General features: G+C 41.3%; 1 protein-coding gene across 1 annotated transcript in view; it reads right to left on the bottom strand.

The window, feature by feature from the left end:
• Positions 1–803: 803 nt before the first annotated feature.
• The window catches only part of KIF26A (kinesin family member 26A), a 124,976-nt gene continuing 103,746 nt past the window's right edge, over positions 804–22,033 (bottom strand). Inside the window, 11 exon segments of the mRNA XM_044272396.1 lie at positions 804–1,733; positions 2,611–2,761; positions 3,322–3,342; positions 4,964–5,154; positions 5,337–8,565; positions 9,177–9,339; positions 12,276–12,435; positions 13,801–13,984; positions 14,227–14,489; positions 15,266–15,359; positions 16,458–16,667. Of these exon segments, the coding sequence (XP_044128331.1) occupies positions 1,555–1,733; positions 2,611–2,761; positions 3,322–3,342; positions 4,964–5,154; positions 5,337–8,565; positions 9,177–9,339; positions 12,276–12,435; positions 13,801–13,984; positions 14,227–14,489; positions 15,266–15,359; positions 16,458–16,667 (4,845 nt within the window). The 3' untranslated portion in view covers positions 804–1,554.

Raw genomic sequence — 22,033 nt, 5'->3', positions numbered from 1 at the left:
CCTACAAAACTTTTCATTTTCTCATTATCTCTTTTGTATTTTTTTTTTTTTACAAGTAATTACACTGTACAGTATAAATGTTGATACATTTAATGGTCTGCTTAGGTTTGCTGGCTTCGAAAATTTAGCACCAAAAAAAATGTAAAAAAATTTATAAGAAAACAAGGCACTTTAATTGTTTTTTTAAATGCATGATGTGATGTTTTTATTTTTTATCTTTTTTCATTACCACATTCTTCTGTATCTCTCCTTACCCCCTTTAAGAATCCCATTGCATTGTGTTGTGTCACTAGGGTGTAATCATCTTTAACACTATCTTAAGACCTCATTCAGATGGAAGGCATTGTACCCAAACTTAACTCTACATCTTCCAAGGCTAACACCTAGACCCTCTGCTGTCCTACTGGGATGCATATGGTGTTGTAAGTTTGGTTCAACAGGACTGAAAGTTTAGGATCCAAAATAGAGATAGTTAGCAGGGGTAAAATAAGCTTAGGCCATTTTCACAGTCACAGTTTTGTGCGGACGGATCCGTTCAGATAATACGACCGTTTGCATCCGTTTGTATTATCTTTAATATAGCCAAGACGGATCCGTCTTAAACACCATTGAAAGTCAATGGAGGACGGATCCGTTTTTTATTGTGCCAGATTGTGTCAGTGAAAACGGATCCGTCCCCATTGACTTACATTGTGTGCCAGGACAGATCCATTTGGCTCAGTTTCATCAGACGGACACCAAAATGCTGCAAGCAAAGTTTTGGTGTCCGTCTCCAAAGCGGAATGGAGACTGAACTGCTGCATTCTGAGCGGATCCTTTTGCATTCAGAATGCATTAGGGCAAAACGGATCCGTTTGGACTGCTTGTGAGAGCCCTAAACGGATCTCGCAAACGGAAATCCAAAACGCGAGTGTGAAAGTAGACTAATCTGAATGAGGCATAAATGTAATACCAGGGGGGGGATTCCAGGTTCCAGTAGGTTGTAGTAGGCAAGGGTCCTATAAGTAAGGGGGTGCACCATCATATCAAAACACTAAGTTTTTACTCCTTTAATATATATCCTTTCCTTCTCCCCCATAGAGCTAAATTATAAAACTCTGCAGTCACCACTAGGGGGAGCTCAATGCATACAGATTTATACAGCTCCCGTTTAGCTCAATGCTAGCTATATTTGTATACAGGAAACACCCTTGTGAAGGGGGCTTGACTGCACTGGTATTTATGCGCTGCTGTGGAGACAAAGAACCTGAAGGGGGCACTGTACTAACACTGTGACAGCTTGGTTTCTTGCATAGGAACCTTCTGCTTTTCATGTCCACCCCTGGCGGCAGGTCTCTGCAGAGAACCATGAGTCGCCGATGCATGGTCTAGAGGCACCGTATTCATTCAAGTTATTACAATTCATCATCGGTATCAATCCAGTAACATTCTTTCCAATTTTTTACAATTTCACATTCCGATACACATTTTGTTTCAATGCACAATGCAGAGACATTTCCAAATCAACTTTATTATGTCCATTATTGTCTTCAACTTGAGCTTTCTTCAGGTTCTTCAAACTTCCACTTCTCTTCCACTATCTTGCTGATCCGCGATCATTCCGATGTCAAAGCAGGTCACCATCATGACGTGAGATTTGCATATGTTTACACAGAGCTCCAGGTCCTCTGTGACTTGTTCCAGTGCCTCTAGGTACTCCTGAGACTCGCTGTCGAGGTCTGGGTCCACTTCAACTGTTGGTCAAGAATGTGGAAAAATAAGAGCATTAGTATAAAAGGCTACTGTAATGATGAAACCTAAAAATACATTTTAGATAATGTACATATATTGCTTTCAAGTGACCAAACCAAATAGATATTGGTTAAAAAGTGATTGTAAAACTTTTTGCAAAAAGTTTTACAATTTTCTTGCTTGGCAACTTTGGTTAGTGTCATAGACTTTAAATGGATTGTCGGAGAACATGCTTGACCACTGTGCCATTCAGGCGCCTCCTATACATTTATTGTATTTTGGTTGGAAGGAACAGAGGATCAGCTCTGTCCATTGTGTAGCGGACGGAGCTGGTAACTGCATCACTGTTCACATTCACTTCAATGGAAGCCGCGTTGCAGTTACCAGCTCCGCCTGCTGCACAATGGACGGAGCTGTGGAGCTAAAAGGAAAAAACTAATTGGAGGTTGTGTAGAGTGACCGACCCCCGTCCAATCTGATATTGCTGATGGCCTAAACTGATGATAGGTCATCACTATAAAAATCCTGGATATTACCTATAAGGGCTGATGCAAACGACCGTAGTTTTGGTCCGCATACGATATGCATTTTTTGCAGATTGGATGCGGACCCATTCATTTCAATGGGGCCGCAAAAGATGCGGACCCATTTTGTGGCCTCAAATTTTAAATAGAACATGTCCTATAATTGTCCGTTTTGCGGATAAGAATAGGCAGTTCTAACAAAGGACTGAAAGTACTATTCCAAAAAATGTAAAAGGCACACGGCTGGTATCTATGTTTTGTGATGTGTGCATGAGCCCTTAAACTTACAAAAGCAGCATTTCACTACATTTCATTATCATCACCACATGTGCGCTCACTGACCATCAATACTCACATTCTCCTCTCCACTTGTTGGGATCCATCATTAATCGGGCTTTTGTTTCCTCCAACTCGTCTTTCAACATCTCGTATTTTGCCTTCACATCTTTAATTCTCTGTTGACGTCTTTCCGCAACCTTCAGTTTGGTGTTGAAGTACATTAGACCCTTAAGAAAACAGATAAAATATGTTATCAGCACAGGAGAAATTTTTTATAAAGTAGTGATCACTAGGGCAAATATTTTTTTTTTTACATTCTGGTTGACCTTAGCAATATGTGTGCAATAAGTATCAAAAACAAACGCTTCTGAAATCCGTGAAATCACTGCTTGCTAATTAACAAAAATTCTTGTGGTTGAAAAATGTTTAAATAAAACAAGTTGCATTTTGGAGCATCTGTAGCCAATGCAATTACATAGTGGATGATTTTGCATTTCCTTTCATATTTCATCAATTTGTTTCATTAGGCCATTTATTCTAATTCACTAATTAACTATGGGACAAATAAAAACCAAGTTAATTAAGCTCCAGTTATACAATACTGGAATTCAATATTGAAATGTGTACTAAATTAATAGAAAGACAAAAAATGATTCCTGCAAATTTACTTTTAGGGAGTTGTTTTTTGGGAGTAACAGGCAATTAGGAAATAAAATATACATATAGGTATAAAAAACTAAAAATTTTCACAGACAGATCGGAAATTGAACACATTTCAAGTTCTTACCTTTTCCATATCCTGGAAAAGCTAAAATAAAAATATGAAAAGCATTAGTCATATTTCCGAAAGTAGTAAAATGCACATTCCTATAAAATGATAGGAGTCAATGTAATTCTGTCCAGTAACCTATATACCTAAAGGGGTTGTGCCACCATTAAATGGAATAAAGTAGATCTTTTGTCATTTGCATTTTACAAAAATGCTTCAGTTGTGAGATATTATCTTTATTTCATTATAACGGCACCCCCTAGTGTTTAATCTGTATAGTAATGTTCATGACCACATTGTGAGATGGTCGCACATACACAGTTCCACCCTTCCAATGACATCAGCCATATTTACTGTTTACAGGGAGAGAGCTGCAGCAGAAAAGGCATGCCCCCTGAACTGTGATCGGGAGAGAGCATACACTCCCTGAGCTGTGATAAGGAGAGAGCTGCAGCAGGAAGGACATGCCCCCTGAGAAAGGATACACACTATGAGCTGCCAGCTTGAAGAGATCCTAGAAGAGCAATAAATGGGGAGATCTCTGGATCTATGTGAGGTACAGGGTCTAGCTTTGTTAGAAACATTGTTATGTACCGTACTTTGATTTTTATTTACTTTTTAGACTTTTTCTTTAGAAGAGTCCACCAAAAATATCTAGATCAGAGGTTTTCCTACTGCTGGGATCCAAAGCGATTAGTAATCTGTGTGAGAACCTGACAGGATGTATTTACTTCCCCTGCAGTGCCACCACAGGGGAAATGAGGCATTACACATTGTGAACTCAATGGGCTCCCAATGCTTGGATGTGCCGGGTCCTCCAACAAGAGAGATTCTTTTTAGCTACTCTCTCCTCCAGGCAAATGATAGTGTCCTGAATGAGGGCCCCCCCATATAATACCATAATAGGATAATTTTAGGATGGGTTTTCTAAACCTGAAAATCATTTTAATACAAACATCTTGTTAATCTGAGTAGTTGCCTGGGTGTGGGCATCAGAATCTTATGATCTTATGATATTATTAACACATCTATGTTAATATTCTACCACTTGAAATGGCACAGCTGGCACACATGAACCAACCAAGGGCTTAGCAGCCACTTAAACTGTCAATCACATTCACATGCACTAGATACTAGTTTCCCATTTTTAGATATGGTGCTAATATCTATTTAATTTTAGACTAGTTAGACATATTTGCATAATTTCAAAGGTAAATGACATATGGCTAAACCATGTATGGAGGTACAATCAATGAAACTAAATTTATTTCCCTATAAAAATATGATGTGATTACTAAGTTATATCATTTTAAATAGGTTGCCTTCGTGAATATTTTTATTTTATTAGACGGGTCACACTATGGAAAGATGATTACAGGTTGTCAGACAGGGTGTCGCACTTCTGTGGAAACCTGTTAAATTTCCCTACAGTGCCTCCGCAGGGGAAATGAAGTATTACATAGTTCCTAATGAACTCAGTGGGCTGTCTGTGTGAGAGACAGTCCTTTAACATTTTTTGTAGTTGCTCTTTGTAGCTGCTTTTCAATTTGGCTAAAACATGAGGGTCCGACTCTATTGATGCAGAGCTCCCTAAAATAGTATTTCTTTAGTCTGAATTTTTTTTATAAATGATAACATTTAAAATATGACACATCCTGACCTCTGGCTCTTCACGCTTGTGTCTCTGGAGCCGTTCCACGTCATCAATCTCATAAACCTTGATCTCAAATGGTTCTTTTAAAGTGCCAGGCAAAGGTGGGAGGTCGACCCATTGGCCAGTGACGTTATTCTTTCTGCCAACTGTTGAAGCCTCTGGGAGAGGTGTGGGTATAAGCCTCCTACGCTGAAGTCCTATAAAACAAAAAAATCCAACTCTTTAAGGCCTGAGTAACCGATAGTCCAATTAAGCATAGTCTAATGCCATTAGATCATATTTGACAGGCACACAAGTAAATCAATCAAATTAGCAAAAATCATACAGTATATCATTTGAAAAAAGTAAGTATGGTTATGAATGTAAAGCAAAAAATTACCTCTTTTCTTTGGGGACTTTAAACTCCTCAGTCGTCCAGAAGATGACATTCCACTTTCACTCATTGAGTCATGGGCTGAGGATGCACTTCCGGTGGCTTCACTATCCCGAATCATGCTCTCATATCCACTGCTACCACTGTGATAGAAGAGGGCTGTCCTTCCCATTGCAGGGGGCAGCTCTCCACTTAAAACACTGCTGTTGTCACTGCCATGCCCACTGCTGTACCTCTGGGGACGCCTTGGAGCTGTTATTTTACTATAAGGTGAAGGTAGAACAGGAGCCTGAGTTTTTTCATCACTAAGGTTAATACCACTATCATTTCCACTATCAGAATCCGTTGACCCTCGAAAGTTCCCAATTTTGCTAGTACCACCAGATGCCAACTCATTGACACGGTTGTTGGCAGCCCTTAATGCTTGTTTGGTGCCCATAATTGTTCCTCTCGCAGGTTTGCCATTAGCACTCGGCACTAACCTCGAACCTGTTTTTCCACTAGGAGGTATTCCAGAGCATTTACCACTTGATTGATTAAGAGACTTTACAGAAGAACTAAGTTGTTTTGATCCATTGGTTGAAAGGCTGCGGTTTTTGCCTAAACTTGTTGTAGCTTTCTGGGAAAGAGAACTTTTAGCCTGGTTGCTTTTGGTGGAGGAGGTGCATGAGGGTGGTGAAGTAATTGCATTAGATGATACAGGTGGATTGCCAAGCCGAGGCACTGTACGTCCCACCTTATTGACATTACTGACACTGCTGTTATCTCGATTCCCACTTGTTCTTGAGCCAACAGATGTAAGACTATCACATCTTTCCAGGGACATGTGGCTACCATAGCGCTGAACAGATTCCGATTTGTTGGATTTACTCTTTAAGCTGGATACTGCTTTGGGCAGTGAATGGTCGCTTTTAGCAGTTTTGCTGCCAAGTTGTGTTTCAGGATCTTCTTCTAAATTTAAAGTTGATCTGCTATAATCTGATCCTTCTAACCTGCCAAGACTATTGGAGTGAAGAGGATTACTTTTATGATCTAAACTTGACTTTCTTACAGGAGGAGCTGGAGGTCCAGTCCCACCTGGTCTTGGCAACATACTTGTCTTCTGAGGTAAAGCTTTTTTAGATCCTGACAACTTTAAACTGCTATCGGAAAACACAGCATCAGAGGATCCTTTGATCCCGTGCTCACTTTGGGAACTGTAGTTTGTTACTACACCTAATGTTGTGGCACCTCTCCTTAGTTGTGGCACTTTTGTGAGGGGCTCGTTCTTTTTAGTGGAAGGTTTAGGATCCATTTCACAGCCATCTACCACCCGTTGTGAACATCCCAGTGTTGTTTGGGATTTTACAGCCTTAGGCATACTGGTTTGTGCAAGTTTTGAGCTTTGTTTAAACTGATTGTCAGTAACCAAAGTGGATGGTTTTGCAGAAAGAGTCTGGTTTTCAGTCCTTCCTTCTAAGGAATTATCCTGTCGCACTGTCCATGGGTCTTCAAACATGCCTTCTTTGCATGTCAATGCATTAGCATGGGTTGTGCTTGAGGTAGACTTATTTTTCCGAGGAAGACTAGAATGGATCGTTTCTACTGAAATTGTGCCCCAGGTGCTACAAGCTCTAAGTTGGCTAGTTGCTTGTTGAGCAGTTGGCATAGCTTTGGTTAGCTCAGAGGTCTTAAGGCTCTTTTCATTGCTAGTACACATGGGACTGGAACTGATACTGTCATTGTCCATTTCAGAAAAGCAAAACCCACTATCATTTAGAGAATTTTTTAGACTCTTGCCAATATGAGTGTTTGTGTTGTCTGAATCCAAACAATCCACAATTTCATCACTTTTATGAGATAAGTGTGGAATTAAAGTGTCGTAAGCCTGTGCTCCATCGCTCTTAATTGTACAGATACTCACTTCACTCAGCCATGAGCTTATAGAAGAGCGTCGGCTGCTGATTGTGCATTGATCCTCTGATAAGGGAACCACAATATCAATATTGACACCAGAGGAGGTGGTTATCTGTGAGGTGTAGGCATCAAACTCATCATTAATACTGCTTATAATACTGACTGGTCTAGATCCAGAAGCAAGGGCCTGCAGAGAACAGTCACTGTTAAAGCTAATGATGCTGGATGGTCTACCTTTATCAAGAATGCCACCTATGGACAGTTCTTCAACAACAGTGAACACAAGTTCATCTTCTCCATTAAGCTCAACAGGCTTCTGCAGTGTTACTGTTGTGGTTACGATATCGCGATCAAATCCCTTTCCTTTCACTGCTGAGCAAAATCTGCGTACCTCAACTGGGCCAGGCTGTTTAGGGGTGCTTTTCATAACCGGGAATGTGCTGCCTAGTAAATTGTGCTTTTCCTGGTTCATTAATCTGCTCATTCCGACAGGTGGCGTCCTGACACCACTACCTGAATCTAAGCTCACTTGAGAGTTCATTTGAGGAGGTGGTGGTGCAGGACTTGGGAGAGGTCTTTTTGTAAGGAGGCTTTTCTCTCTCACTGATGGATCAGTAGATAGTTTTGGTTGTTCCTTGCATTTGCCATTACTTGGTAATGGGCTTTTTTGTCTCTCTGTGATTGTCAACTGATCTCCATCTGAGACATAGTCCGTACGTGCAGTTTCAGCTTTGGCATGTTGTTGAGGGTGCTCATGTGTAAGTTGAGGTGAAGTTGTTTCCAATCCTGAACAATTATATGGAAAAGCAGATGAAATGTTATTACTCTCTCCTTTCCTGGGTGACTGTGGCAGATTCTCTTGTTGTGACAAAGGAGGTATATTTTCCTGGCAGTTCATGGCTTTTGTGATAAGAGCTGTTGAGGCAAGTTCTTCATGGAGGAACCTGGTAGGATTTTCACTGCCATCAATACACTCAAGTCTTTCTTGTAGCTCTGCAAATGTGTTGCATTTCAAGTGATTATCAGAACTCCGGAGAATAGATAAATTATCTTTGCTCCTTCTCTTGAGAAGCGAAGGAATAATAGGGACAAACTCTGGAGGACCTTCATTATCAGTCAGATCTTGGTCAGATAAAACCGCTCCATTTGGACCAACGTAGATGACTGTGTCACATGACTGCTCGCTGCTAGAAGAATAATCCGGATCACTGTGCATTCCAAGTGCAGGAAAATCAGGGTCAAGTACAACTGTCCTTGGATGAAAGGGTCTCATGTGGTGTGGTCTCCTCACTCTGCCTTCTTCACAAGAGCTTTCTCCTCCAGATGAGCTGGATGCATACTAAAAAAAAAAATCAAGAAAAGGGCAGTATGCTTAGAATGTGACAGCTGCAGGTCTTAGTATCACCCACTACTTCTTACCCAGGAGACTAAAAAAAACATATCTTAGGTCTAATGACTTGCTTCTTCTAACCATTGCTGAACCCCATCCAAACAAGTACTGCAAATGGCTTATCCATCTCTTGCTATAACCCACTGATGTATTTTGCAGTGACAGTCAATCATGCATAAGAAAATTGTAAAGATATATTAAGAAATTAACCAGCAAATAATGTAGCACCTCTTTTGATATGGGTGAAGCACAAGGTGGCTTGAAATGTATGCTTCTGTGATGGTACTTGCAGAAGAGAAAATGTTCTATCGATTAGGACCAACACACACGACAGAGTGTGAGTGACATTGCATGGCTACTGTATCACTCCCTAGTACACAGTTGCACAGACTCCATTGGGTGCCATACAGGCTCCATCAGATGGCATATGTATGGAAATATTGTCTCCTAAAAATCAAGTGATGGAGCATGCCATTTTTTTCCAGTTTTTATGCAGAAGATGATTTATACTTTAACTAATATATTTCCTACATGAAGTACAAGAGGGAGAACAGACTAACCTTGGATTTTTTCTTTTTCAGTCGATGAATCCTTGAAGCGAGCTGAACGGTGGCCAAGGATTCTGGGTAATTTGACGGAGAGTCTGAGATCTGGGCAATCATCGTTGTTCTGCAGTTAATATTCCCCAGAGATTCCCTCAGGAGCATGGTTAATTTGCTGTCCCTATTTAACAAGGGGAAAGGCGAATTAAAATTCTGCGCTGGGCATTTGGAGACATTCCTTTTGTTATTTCAGTATTGTAAGGGCATGCCAACAAGCAAGTAAAAGGATTACATTAAAAATACCAGCTGTCTGCAATGCTATAAATGACAGCGAGTTGTAATTTAACCTGTCCAGTCTGCAATAAACTTCAAGGCAACTTGGTTAATACCCTCGCTGGCAACTAAGGGATTAATTATTTCCATTTCTGACACCAGAATTTGCAAACAATTCAAGGAATGAAACCGTTAGTCAGTGCTAATCATGATATGGATGGAGAGCAGCTCTGGGCACTCGAGGAACGGGGGTACTCAGCAGGTTTACAAGTTCAATCATATCACAAATTAGTTCAGAATAAGCAGCATCTCTTATAGTGCTTGATTTAGGGTGGTTTCACACACAGAATATTCTTTGGAAAAATGCCACAGTATTTTTTTTTTTAGCCAAAGTCATAAGTAAAGGAACAGACGTTATAAATTGAGGAATGGCACCTTTCTTTTCTTGCTGGATCCACTTCTCGTTTAAAAAAAAAAAATGGCATGAAAAACAGCAGTAGCATTAAAAAAAAGTGGGTAGATTTTTATTTATTTATTCAAAATGCGCCAAAAAACTGATGTGCATGCTTTGCACCACATTTATCACCTGTTTTAGACTCATTCTGACACTTTTGAGACTCGTTTGATAAGGGGGAGAGGCTTGGTGAAAGGAGTTGTGTTTTCATGAGAAGGGGGTGTTTCTTGAGGCATACTAAGCCAGTAAATAGGTGGTCTAAAGTTAGACTAGACAATATGGCGCATCTAGGTTAAAAGAAATGATCTGCTCCTAGCCCAATAAAGGGGATGGCTTCCCAGGAAAGAGGCATGGTCTACTGTGCACCAATTAGCACCAAAATCAAATCACAATTCTGACATTAAACTCTGTCAGAAACTAATTCAACCAATAAGTGGTGTAAAGTTAGACAACCATGTCTATCCCTGCACCGTATTTACCATCCTGCCTGAGTCCCTGTAATAAATTTGGTGCATATCTACACAGCCTAAGTTTATGCCATCTATAGGATGAAAAAACCTGCCCCAATGTTTGCATTTTGCCCGGAGAGTTCCATTAAGTTGTCCATAGGGATTTAGGGGGTCATTAATTATACTGACATACGCTTATATTACAGCAAATAGCGGCCAAAGGATAGAGAAAGGCACTCATAGGGTGAGTATGTCTGATAAGTGAAATATGCATAATTAGAAAAATTGTTTGCTCACCTATTGGGTTTCGCGCAACCACATGAAGGCCAAGTAGAGATAGTTGACGGTTGGTGCAGCCTGGATTTGTCCCAATCACCTTGGGCGGAAGCCACCCCACCACTCGGGTCAGACAGTAGAAAAAGAAAGGACGCTGGACCTTGTAGGTCAAACGTGTGGACAGCAAGAGGCGCACTTTCACAACCGGTTGTTTAGCAATTTTCTGTTTATTTGTAGACAATGCGTTTCAGGGTGCTACTGACCCCTTTATCAAGTCTGAAACTGATTAGCAGCGCTGATGGCACGGCTGGTGTGCGGCAGTCGGCGTCCTCCACGTGCTGCCGCACACCAGCTGTTCTATCAGCGCTGCTAATCAGTTTCAGACTTGATAAAGGGGTCAGTAGCACCCCGAAACGTGTTGTCTACAAATAAACTGAAAATTGCTAAACAACCGGTTGTGAAAGTGCGCCTCGTGCTGTCCAAACGTTCAACCTACAAGGTCCAGCGTCCTTTCATTTTATACTCTTATATTAGGCTATCTCAGCCGCAGATGTTGTACCAAATTTGCTACTTCTCCTCACTCACACCAGGTCTAAAAAAGTAGGCGCAGAAGGGGACGGGCTGGTAGGCCCAACTCATTTATAATTTTCTACCCCTGTCTAAATGTAAGTCAGCTAGAAAGCTGTCTTATGTTCAGAAGCGGCATTGGATACGCCTAAATTATGTAAAGGCCGGCACCTCTTCATACCTTCTTCGATCCACCACTAGTGCAGGGGCTTTATTAAGACCGGCGTTTTAGATCCCCTCAGGTTCTGCACTAAGAATATTATATAGGGTAGATATGTGAATACTGTGTAAAATTTACACAGCATGAACACGACAGAAGATGTGCCAAATTTATCACAGTGGTGCATCTAACTATCTAGAAATTAGACTCTTTTTCCCTTCCTTATACCAGTTCTCGGCTATCTTATTTTACATTATTATTTTGCATCTAAAAATGTGGCGCATAACAAATCCACGTAACAATGCCCCCTTTTGTAGACACTTTACAAAGTGTCTAGTGGGCGCAAAAAGTTTCTAAAACCCTTAATAAATGGGTTACACAGCATTTTGATAAGCAAGTCTCCCTCTCTTTAATTGTTTTGCCTGGGGTGTTCTTCTAAAGGGGTCACCTTAAGACAACCCATTTCTATATGCTGTCATGTTGAGGGGTTGCCCACTCAGGATGCCCCCTCTACTTGCAACACATTTCCGAAGAAAGAACAGAAGTAGAGTGAAGGAAAATGAATGCAGCCCATTGGGAGAACAAGGAATGGAAAAAAGATGGATGGAGTGGTCAAAATAAATTGTAAGTTCTTTATATCATGAACAGAGGGGAATCAGTGGTAGACTAGGGGTTCCATTCCAACTTTTCTGCACTGCCGTATGTTTACTTCTCTTAAGTAGAGACTATGGATCAGTGGGGGAACTTTGGGCACCATATGTGATGTTAACACTGATGTTGAAATACGAATTCCCACCATGATGGGACATCAACCTAAGCTCGGTGGGGTCCAACTGAATCATAATACCCAATAACATAGCATGATCTATTCATATAATACATTTTGCATACTACATACAGCCAGAGACTACAGCAGACAATGAGTACACTGGACTAACCTGTATGGGATATGCTTGGCACCGTTCACCAGGGCTAATATGACGTTACCAAGAGCATTCAGAGACAGACAGAGGCCTCCTCCCCCATCACGACTTTTACTCAACACTTTTTCACAACTTCCAAGGTCAATAAGGTGCAATCTGCTGCGTCCACCTGACACTATTAAAAAAAAATACCATATTGATCATGAAACATAAGGATTTTTACTGTATCTATGTTAACTACACAAGATGTATTTTTCTCACAAATCTCTATGCAACGTTGAAGCCAAAGAATTTACTGCAATAATGATGTAAAGATTCTGCTGCCATCAAATGTGTGCTGCTCAGTATCTCTGGAGGGAAGTGCAGCACTTGACCTTTCCATACTTTACAACCTTACAAAGCTCAGCTATTATTTAAACCTACAGCCACTTCCTTCCATTTCTGTATTCCCCCAGTACACATAAACCTTCGGGAACCTGCGTTTCTACTGTTCACAGTAGGAAGCACTATTGTTCTCCGTGAACCTGTTAATAATATTAATATTTTTGTGCACCTGTAACACAACCCAAATGTATTTCTTCTTAATACAAGATCCACATTTGTTCTAAATTTGCAGATGATATAATTATAATCTGGAGAAACTATCAAAAATCAAAATGGTCCTCGCCTGGTGCTGGCCTGATCCCATTGGACATTGTAATACAAGTCTATGAGGTTTTTCAGAAAGCATGAAAATCAGGACAAGGTTCAGAAGTGACCCTCGATCAAGGCCTACTATAGGGAAACTTAGAGAGGATGTCAGGATTAGAAAAACATGGTTGCTTTCTTCCCAAAAACAGCACTTCCCCGTTCATGGGTTGCATTTGGTATTGCAGCTCCATGGGAGTCAATGGGCTGCAATCTGTAGGGGTAGTGCTGTTTTCAGAAGAAAGGAGCCATATTTTTGAAATCCTGGACTTCCCCTGGGCCACCTTCCTTTAAGGCTCCCCTGGCAATGGCAGAGCCTGATTTAACAGGGAGTTAACATATAGGAAGTTTACGGTTAGTTATAAGATCCTGGAGAAACCCAGGTTAAAAATTAAGGATTATGACACATAATAGCACAAACCCATAGGCACTGTTCCCTCCAAGCTGTACACCTGGAAATGATATAGTTAAAAATTCCAAACCCCGCAGTCCGGTAGAGCTGCTATAGGGCTCCTGGACCTCATTACAATAGTGTTCAAAGGAGGTTGTCAAGGTTTTTCAAAAACAGGGCCTGTTCAGTATTGCATCTCAACCTTATGTACTTTAATGAAGCTGAGCTGCAATACCAGAAACAACCCACAGACAGGTGTGGCACTGTTTTGAGAAGAAAGACATGTTTTACTAATCTTGGGCAACACTTCTTTTCCAGAGGCTTAGAGGGAACATTACCCATGGGTTAATTAATTCCTATTGGATCAGCAATCCACTCCATGGATAAGGGAGCACTGGGCCATTGCTGTCATTTTAATGTAACTTTGCAATCCAATGAGACATAATTCTAATATATACGTACTTCCTCCTTTTCCACTTTTTTCCATACGATACTGATATATATGAAGGGTGAAAAGCATATGCGAGTTCCTCCTCTCTTCTTCATCACAATCCACCTTACTGGTGCTTCTTGCAGCAATGGCAGCATCAAGGAAGTGAGCAGCTTTTTCTGCCGTCGGGGCTCTCAGCTCGCTCTGGTTTTGAAGCTGAAAACACACAGCAAAAAAATCACTTAATTAGGATAAGGGTGCACTTTCTTTCTCAACTGCTGAACTCTCTGGGGCAATCAGGAAAACAAATATGGATGGCTAGGGACAAGGGATTCTGGCTTTTAGGTAAGAGAGAGTTTCATCGGGTCTATAATAGCTAAAAAGAAAGAGATTCGAAACAAAGTCGGAGATTTGGAAATAAAATGTGTAAATAAATAATCCATGGAACGTTGTTATACCTGAGTTCCACAGATTGGATCTTCTCTGAGATACACCCCAGGGGACTGACCGTCTTGAAGGCTACCACTGGCTACTTCGGCTAATAAATCCTTAAGGTTTTCATCTTTGCCAAAGATTTCGACAGCAGACACACGGATTGAGAAGCGAGTTCCAGTCTTCTCTCTCCTCTCGTTGATTAGTTTGAAAAGCCAGGAGATTGCACAGGGTATAATGCCGAGGCTTTGTGTAGAAGCATCTTTGCCAATCATCGTATATGTCTTACCTAAAAAGAAAGCGCCATTAGATGACAATGGAATCATCTTCATTCTCATACAGATCTCCAACTGCGAGCTAAAAATATCATGGCCGATTCCCAGCAAATCTGGAATCATTTTCTTTCCGAGAATCTATTAAGATTTTTCAAGAAGCAACAAGATTTGTCTTTCAGTGTGCACTATGACTATAATGATAGGAGTACAAGACACAGCCTAATGTAATATTAAAGGGAACCTGTCACCGGGATTTTGGGTATAAAGCTGAGGACATGGGTTGCTAGATGGCCACTTGCACATCCGCAATATCCAGTCCCCATAGCTCTGTGTGCTTTTATTGTGTATGAAAACCGATTTGATACATATGCAAATTAACCTGAGATGAGTCAGAGCTTGAAAATATGACTCTTCTCTGGTCACACAAGATATGACTCTTATGTTAATTTGCATATGTATTAAATAGGTTTTTTTTACACAATAAAAGCACACAGAGCTATGGGGACTGGGTATTGCGGATGTGCTAGCGGCCATCTAGCAACCCATGTCCTCAGCTCTATACTCAAAATCCTGGTGACAGGTTCCCTTTAAGAAGATGATAGACAGTGGTTGGAATTTTGAAATTTTTCAACTGATTTCATAACACTGCTGAAGAAATTAATTGAAGCGAGTTTTATAACTAATTGAAAGCTAAACCTATTTGCATTCACTATGTTCGCCGAACCAGATACCGACAGCATGTAATTAACAGACTGACATATAATTAACTGTAACAAATCTGGGAGCTTACCAAGCTTGACATGACCGAAGCAAAATATGCACCCATCTGCACCATTCACAACAGACTGGATCACTTCTGCAACAGTCCCAGAGCAAACTTCAGCCTACAGTAAGATCAAATACAAGATATAAATGGCACATTGAACTTCTGAGATGGCTTTCATTGTAGGTATGATGATGGGGTGGAATGAAGGCACATCTTGTGAACACTGCCAGAGTATAGCAGTATAACAACATAAGTCATTGAGCCTATAATAGGATTCTACGGATCATGTTGGAGGACCCTAGCTTAGGTGGTCTCCATTTTTCCTCCCTATGAGTGAAAGATTGAAGGGCTTCGCCATTCCACAATCTTAGGTCAAAAAGATGGTGGGGGATACGATCTGTCTCCTAAAATATGGTGAGAGGGTAGCAAATTGGTTTTCTAGCCACTCGATGGTAGGAGTGGGTGGTACCAGTAGTCATTGTTTTGATAGCTTAGAGTAGGTTGGTTCACATCTTGCTAAAGGTAATCTGTTACTCTGTTCCGACAGAGGAACAGACTACTGGAGTTACCATATCCAGAATAGCTGGATACTGCCAGGTACCACCAGATCCCATTATAGTCAGTTGGGATCCGGTAGACCTGGCAGTACCCAGCAGCTATGCCAAATATGATAATTCCAGTCAGCTGCATAAATACTACTGCATGCAGCAGTATTTGTCCAGCCGAAAACCAGCATGTATGCCGGAAAGCTGCCGGATCCCGGTCAGATCCAATTATAGTCAAAAGGTATCTGGTGGTGTTTGGTGGTATCCAGATATGACTGGAATTATAACTCCGGTCGTCTGTTCCTATGCTGGAAAAAGACACCACATTACCCTTAGTGGAGATGTGAACAAACCCTTACATGTAGAGTGATACTCATTCTCCCTTGCCCTTGGAAGAAGGCCAGTCATTGTTGAAAAAACATTGACTTCTTGCATTTACATGAAGCACCTATAGTGAAGAATATAATGCTAAAGGAAGGAAGTATGGCATGATTAGGAATAAGGAATCATTTCCAAGGATAAGGAATAATTTTCCAATTTCAATATTCAGAGTGACTGCTTGATAATCAGATTCACACTCCTCGAGATGCAAGCAAAAAAGATAATAATAAAAAAAATAGGCGAAATATTGAAAAGTTGTTTAGTAACATCTGTAGATGGTCTTGGCTTACCTGAGAAGCATCTTGGGGGAAAACAGAATCGAAGGCAAACATCTTTGGAGCAGCAACAGTGGCTCTTCTGTGGCCTGACATGGATGGACCACAAGTAGACGGATCATGCAGAGTAATCTGTTTTTTCCGTGGGTCAACTTTTAAAAAGGACATGGACTCAGATGTATCGTGACTTGCTTGAGAAGGACAGATTCTAACCATGACTTTTACCTGAAATAAACATCAACCACAATGTTTTAGAAAGGGGTTGCAGTAACTAATATGTTTCAACATCACAACCTAAGTGTTTAATTCCTCGACAGCGCCTCCGCTGGGAAAATGAAGCATTGCACAGTTCCCAATGAAATCAGTGGGCTGTCTATGGACAAGCTGGGTCCTCCAGAGATGAATCTCTTTTGTAGCCCATCTTGGATCTAAGGGATGACATTTCTGAATATGGGACCCTCACTCAAAATTTCCAAACAGGGTGTTTTTGAAAATGGATTTTCTCAACCAGCCAACACTTTTGAGGGTAACATGACCAGTTTAAAATGTTCCCATGAGTGAAAAGAAAATAGATGTTCCTGTTATAAGGTCTTACACCTTTTACGAGTCATACGTGAATTACAACACCATCGTATGCATGCCCATACTAAGTCTGTAGAATAGAATACAGAATTAATCATCACAGAAATTGTAATTTGTAAGGTCAAACATAGCCAGCAATCTCATCTTCCGTCGCCTGGAGCCTAAGGACAGAATTCTATATGTTGTAAAAAGACTTTATAATCGGGAAGGGGAAAAAAGGGATGTTGAATCTGCATGTGGTCAGGAAAATGAATGAACACGAGTCTCAAGTGTATATTAAAGACTGAGACTTATGCAGCAGCAGTCAGAGGAGGTATTCCACCTCCATCTGATTTACATCTGCTTGGGAATCATTTTCTATAGCACTCACATCTAAGTAGCCAATTATTTTCTCACTTGGTATAGTCGCTAAAAGTGTTATGTGAACTGAATCTGAAGTGGGGGAAATAGGTTTTAACGACATGGATGGATGAATGTGGTGTACATTTCTTATTGTCTATACTTCCCTATTCTGTAGTCTATGGGCAATAGCCCACTATGCAGCTCCATAACTTATTTTTTTGTTGCATTAAACTGACATAACCGGGCCCTATATAGGCCGAAAGGACTGTTCTTTTGGCCTCCATCTGGTGACTTGAACCTTATGATATGTTTAGATTTTCCTGGGCGTGTCCTCTAAATGTACAACAAGCCTTTCAAAGTAGCAATGCTATATATTGCTGTCATCCCCCATACACTGCAAAAATAATATTCTATGCAGTGTTCAGCTCACATGCATATAAAATACTGACATAGAGTGACCAATTAACTACAACATATATAAAGTATATTCTAACAGAGCTGTAATAGGGCTAAATAAAACTGCTATATAATTAATACTAAGATAGGTGGTGGTTACAAGATTCAGGAAGCCATCTGGTGGGTGGGGGCACACTTTAAGATGATAGAGAGATGGATATGAGATGAGATACATAGATAGGAGATAAATAGATTGATATGAAATACATGAGAGACGGACACGAGAGACGGACACGAGATAGACAGACATGAGATAGACGGACATGAGATAGATGGACATGAGATAGATGGACATGAGATAGATGGACATGAGAGACGGACATGAGATAGATGGACATGAGAGATGGGCACGAGATAGATGGGCACGAGATAGATGGACACAAGATAGATATGAAATACATGAGAGACTGACACGAGAGACTGACACGAGATAGACTGACACGAGATAGACTGACACGAGATAGACGGACACGAGATAGACGGACACGAGATAGACGGACACGAGATAGACGGACACGAGATAGACGGACACGAGATACATAGTTAGATATGAGAGAGAGAGACAGGAGATAGACGATAGATAGATAGATATGAGATACATAGTTAGATATGAGAGAGAGAGACATTAGATAGATAGATAGGAGATACATAGTTAGATATGGGAGAGAGACATAAGATAGACATTAGATACATAGATACAGACAGAGATAGAAAGATAGATAAATATATATAAGAGATAGATAGACATGCGATAGAGATTAGATATCTAGATAGACAGATACTGTAGATAGAAGTGAAAGCTCAGACTATTCCTCCATCCTGTTGTATTCCACCATCATTTGGCTGGATGCATAATAAGCGCAGAGACTCTCCGCATACTCTTTGCCTGGGGGCTTAACCTCTGGCAACACAGCAAATGAGAAAAAGGAAAGTGGGGGGGGGGGGGGATACAGGACAAAGCAAACAAAGAATAAGTAGACAGTGATTATCTATAATGATTATTACCGGGGTGTGAATACTTTATTTTGTCCAGTTTCATTCCACTATTGTGTAACCCCTGCACTACCAATGCATTGCTCCAATACAATATACGCTATTTTTATTTACCCTCTCAGGCTTTTAATTGCAAGTAAAAATTGTATTTTTTGTATTCACATTCTGACAGATTACAGAATAATTTGGACATGAATCAATAAATCAAAGCAGGGTGGAGGCTTTAATTAATAACATACATATACAGGGTTTTATATATGCTAATTTTACATAACTAGTATACACCAGAGACTGTATCCTCATATCTCTTGCATTTTATGACTTTGTTGTGCAGGCACCAAATCCATCTCAAGTATCTTCTATATACATTTAATTACTTGCTCTATACTTGGAGAAACCCAGATCCCCCCAGCAACCCATCTGCTGCCTTTTAATATATGCAGAATTAAGCTGCAAGGTTGCGTGAGCTGGTTTTACATAAGAGGGCTTATTGTGGAAGGTCACAGGTCTAAAGGTGTGTGTAAAGCCTGAGTTTCCACTTAGTTCGGAAAGCGTTTGACATGTTTATAAAAACCCAATGCCCAACAGGTTCATCTGCTCTATAAACCCCAGGTTTATGCTCTAAAATAAATGACCACAATCTAAAGAGTTCCAAAATCCTGTACTGGTTAATTTATGAATATATCATCATAGCAGTTAGAGCTCAGATTTTCAGATACAGAGCTCCAAATCTCTCCCACTCATACTTAAATGCTAAAACTGTGCCGCCACTAGAGGGAGCTTAGGAGCTAACTGCATACTGGTCATACATTGAACTCAATAATAAAGCAGTATACGGTAAGCTCCTAAGCTCCCTCTAGTGGTGACTGCAGGCACCTAGTATTGTCTCATTTACAGGTGTTCTCAGACACCGGGAACCCCTTTTCAGATGGCCGTACAGACTGCAAGAGTTAAAAAAGAGACACCTGTCACAATCTGAACAGGCTCATAGTTCAGTGTATAGCTAGAAATCCTCTTTAATGATCTGCAGCAGTTACCTGTGCTGAATTCATTAACTGATGTTTAATAACAATGTTTTCATTCATTAATAACTAATCTCAAGCTAATTGCGACAGTAAATGAAGAGGGAGATTCAGGAGCAGAGTGCTATGTAACAGGAGAGAAGGAGTCTCCTGAAGCATGCGCAGGGCGGTACAAATTATTACTGCAAATTATTGGGGAGGACTAGGTTTTAGTATGTATTAAAGGGGTTGTGCAGGGATGTGCGACACTCGGCACCCCCGCCGATCAGCTGTTTGAGGAGCGCTCCATGTGAGTGCTGCTTCCCGTTCATTACACTGCTCTTTGTCTCGGCGGTGTAAAGACAAGTAGTCGCGCCATTCACCTAAATGGAGCGAGTACTTGTAATTACACTTCGCTGCCGCTCCACATGAGACGACGTGTAGTGTAAAGACCACGAAGCAGCTGGCTCCTCATCAAATAGCTGATCATGAAGGGGCCGGGTGTCGGACCCCCGCCAATCAGAGATATTAATGATCTATCCTGAAGGATAGGTCATCAATATAAATGGCTTAACAAACCATTTAAGTTCACCTAGCGATCGGTAATGCCTATAAGTGGTCATACCCATTCTAGCACCAGACTGGCCCACCACAGTGCTCGAAGATCCTCCAGTGGGCTGAAGCTTCAACAATAAGGGACCCTTAATAAAATAGACCTTAGGCTGGGTTCACACCTGAGCGTTTTACAGCGCGTTCCTACGCGCTGTAAAACGCTCAACGAGGAGAAACCAATGATTCCCTATGGGAATGGTTCTCACCTGGGCGTTTTACAGCGCGTACGATCGCGCTGTAAAACGCCCGACGCCCCAAGAAGTACATGAGCTTCTTTGGGGCGTCTTGTCGCGCGTTCCCGTACATAGACTTTCGGGAACGCATGACAATGGGCTTTCGCTTGTCTCTGTATGCGCGATTGCAAACGCCGGTACAATCGCGCATACAGAGCGCTCCTTTCAGAACGCTCAGGTGTGAACCCAGCGTCAAGGTCCTATATACACAGAGGGTGGGCTCTCAGAATCATTTCCTCTGGTGGGCCCAAGGGACCTGAAGATGCCCATTTCTATGAGACCAGCTGCTCCCCTGTTGCCATTTTAGTTAGGCGGCGGGGGGCACCCTTCTCCTTGCTGCCTGTGATCTCCGAGTTACATAGCCTGCATGGAGGGCAATGAGAGGAACTCTGTGACTACAAGTTACTATAAATTATGTAGCGCTGGTGTACCATAAAGTGCTAATAATTAAGTCATATGGTGCCCATATAAAACTGCAGCAATGTACCTCATATTATATAGATGTAATCTATATATAACGCTATATATTCAGCAAACCAGGAGCTTGTTTGGACATGGGGATGCATGCTCTGGGTGCCTAGACAAGGTATCAGCAACCTCCTGCACCCCAGCTGTTGTGAAACTACTACTCCCAGCATGCACATTTGATTGGCAGTTCTTGGAACACCCATAGAAATAAATGGAAGATCTTGGGAATTGTAGTTTCACTTCAGCTGTAGTGCCGGAGGTTGCTGACCCTTGCCCTAGACCAGGCACTGGCCAACCTGAGGCTCTCCAGCTGTTGCAAAACTACAACTCCCAGCATGCTCAGACTGCCTACAGCTATCAGCCTGCAGCAGGGCATGGTGGGAGTAGTAGTTTTACAACAGCTGGAGAGCCACAGGTTGGCCATGCCTGCCCTAGACCATAAGGGCCAGTGACAACCCTTCCACAGTGACATTCTGGACAACAATTCTGGAGTATCTTCCTCTGTTGTTCCTCCTAGAAACGTATACATAATTAGACAACTAAGTGCTGATAGATCAATGCAGTCGTCCAACCAGTGCTGTCCAGAAACATTGACTCGGGGAATGGTAACACCCAGTTGTCAATTCATTCATAAATTTCAAAGGAGGAATAACAGAGTAACGGCACAACATGGAGTTATAAGAGGAGATGCTCTAGAATGGTTATAATATGTGGAATAGAAGTAGTTACCAAAGCAGACCTGTCAGGAGAGGTGACACATCCCGAGATCAGCGCACGTAATTGATTTGTTCTAAGAACTCTTAGCGGCTGGTAAAATTACAGACTGCCTGCTCCTGAAAATGGCAACCTTCGTTGGGAAGGACACTTGTAGGAATTTACATGGAAGGGGCGCAGTGACTTGTAA

The sequence above is a fragment of the Bufo gargarizans genome, chromosome 11 (assembly GCF_014858855.1).
Source record: "Bufo gargarizans isolate SCDJY-AF-19 chromosome 11, ASM1485885v1, whole genome shotgun sequence".
NCBI lineage: Eukaryota > Metazoa > Chordata > Amphibia > Anura > Bufonidae > Bufo > Bufo gargarizans.
This window is presented reverse-complemented; position numbering and strand designations above follow the sequence as displayed.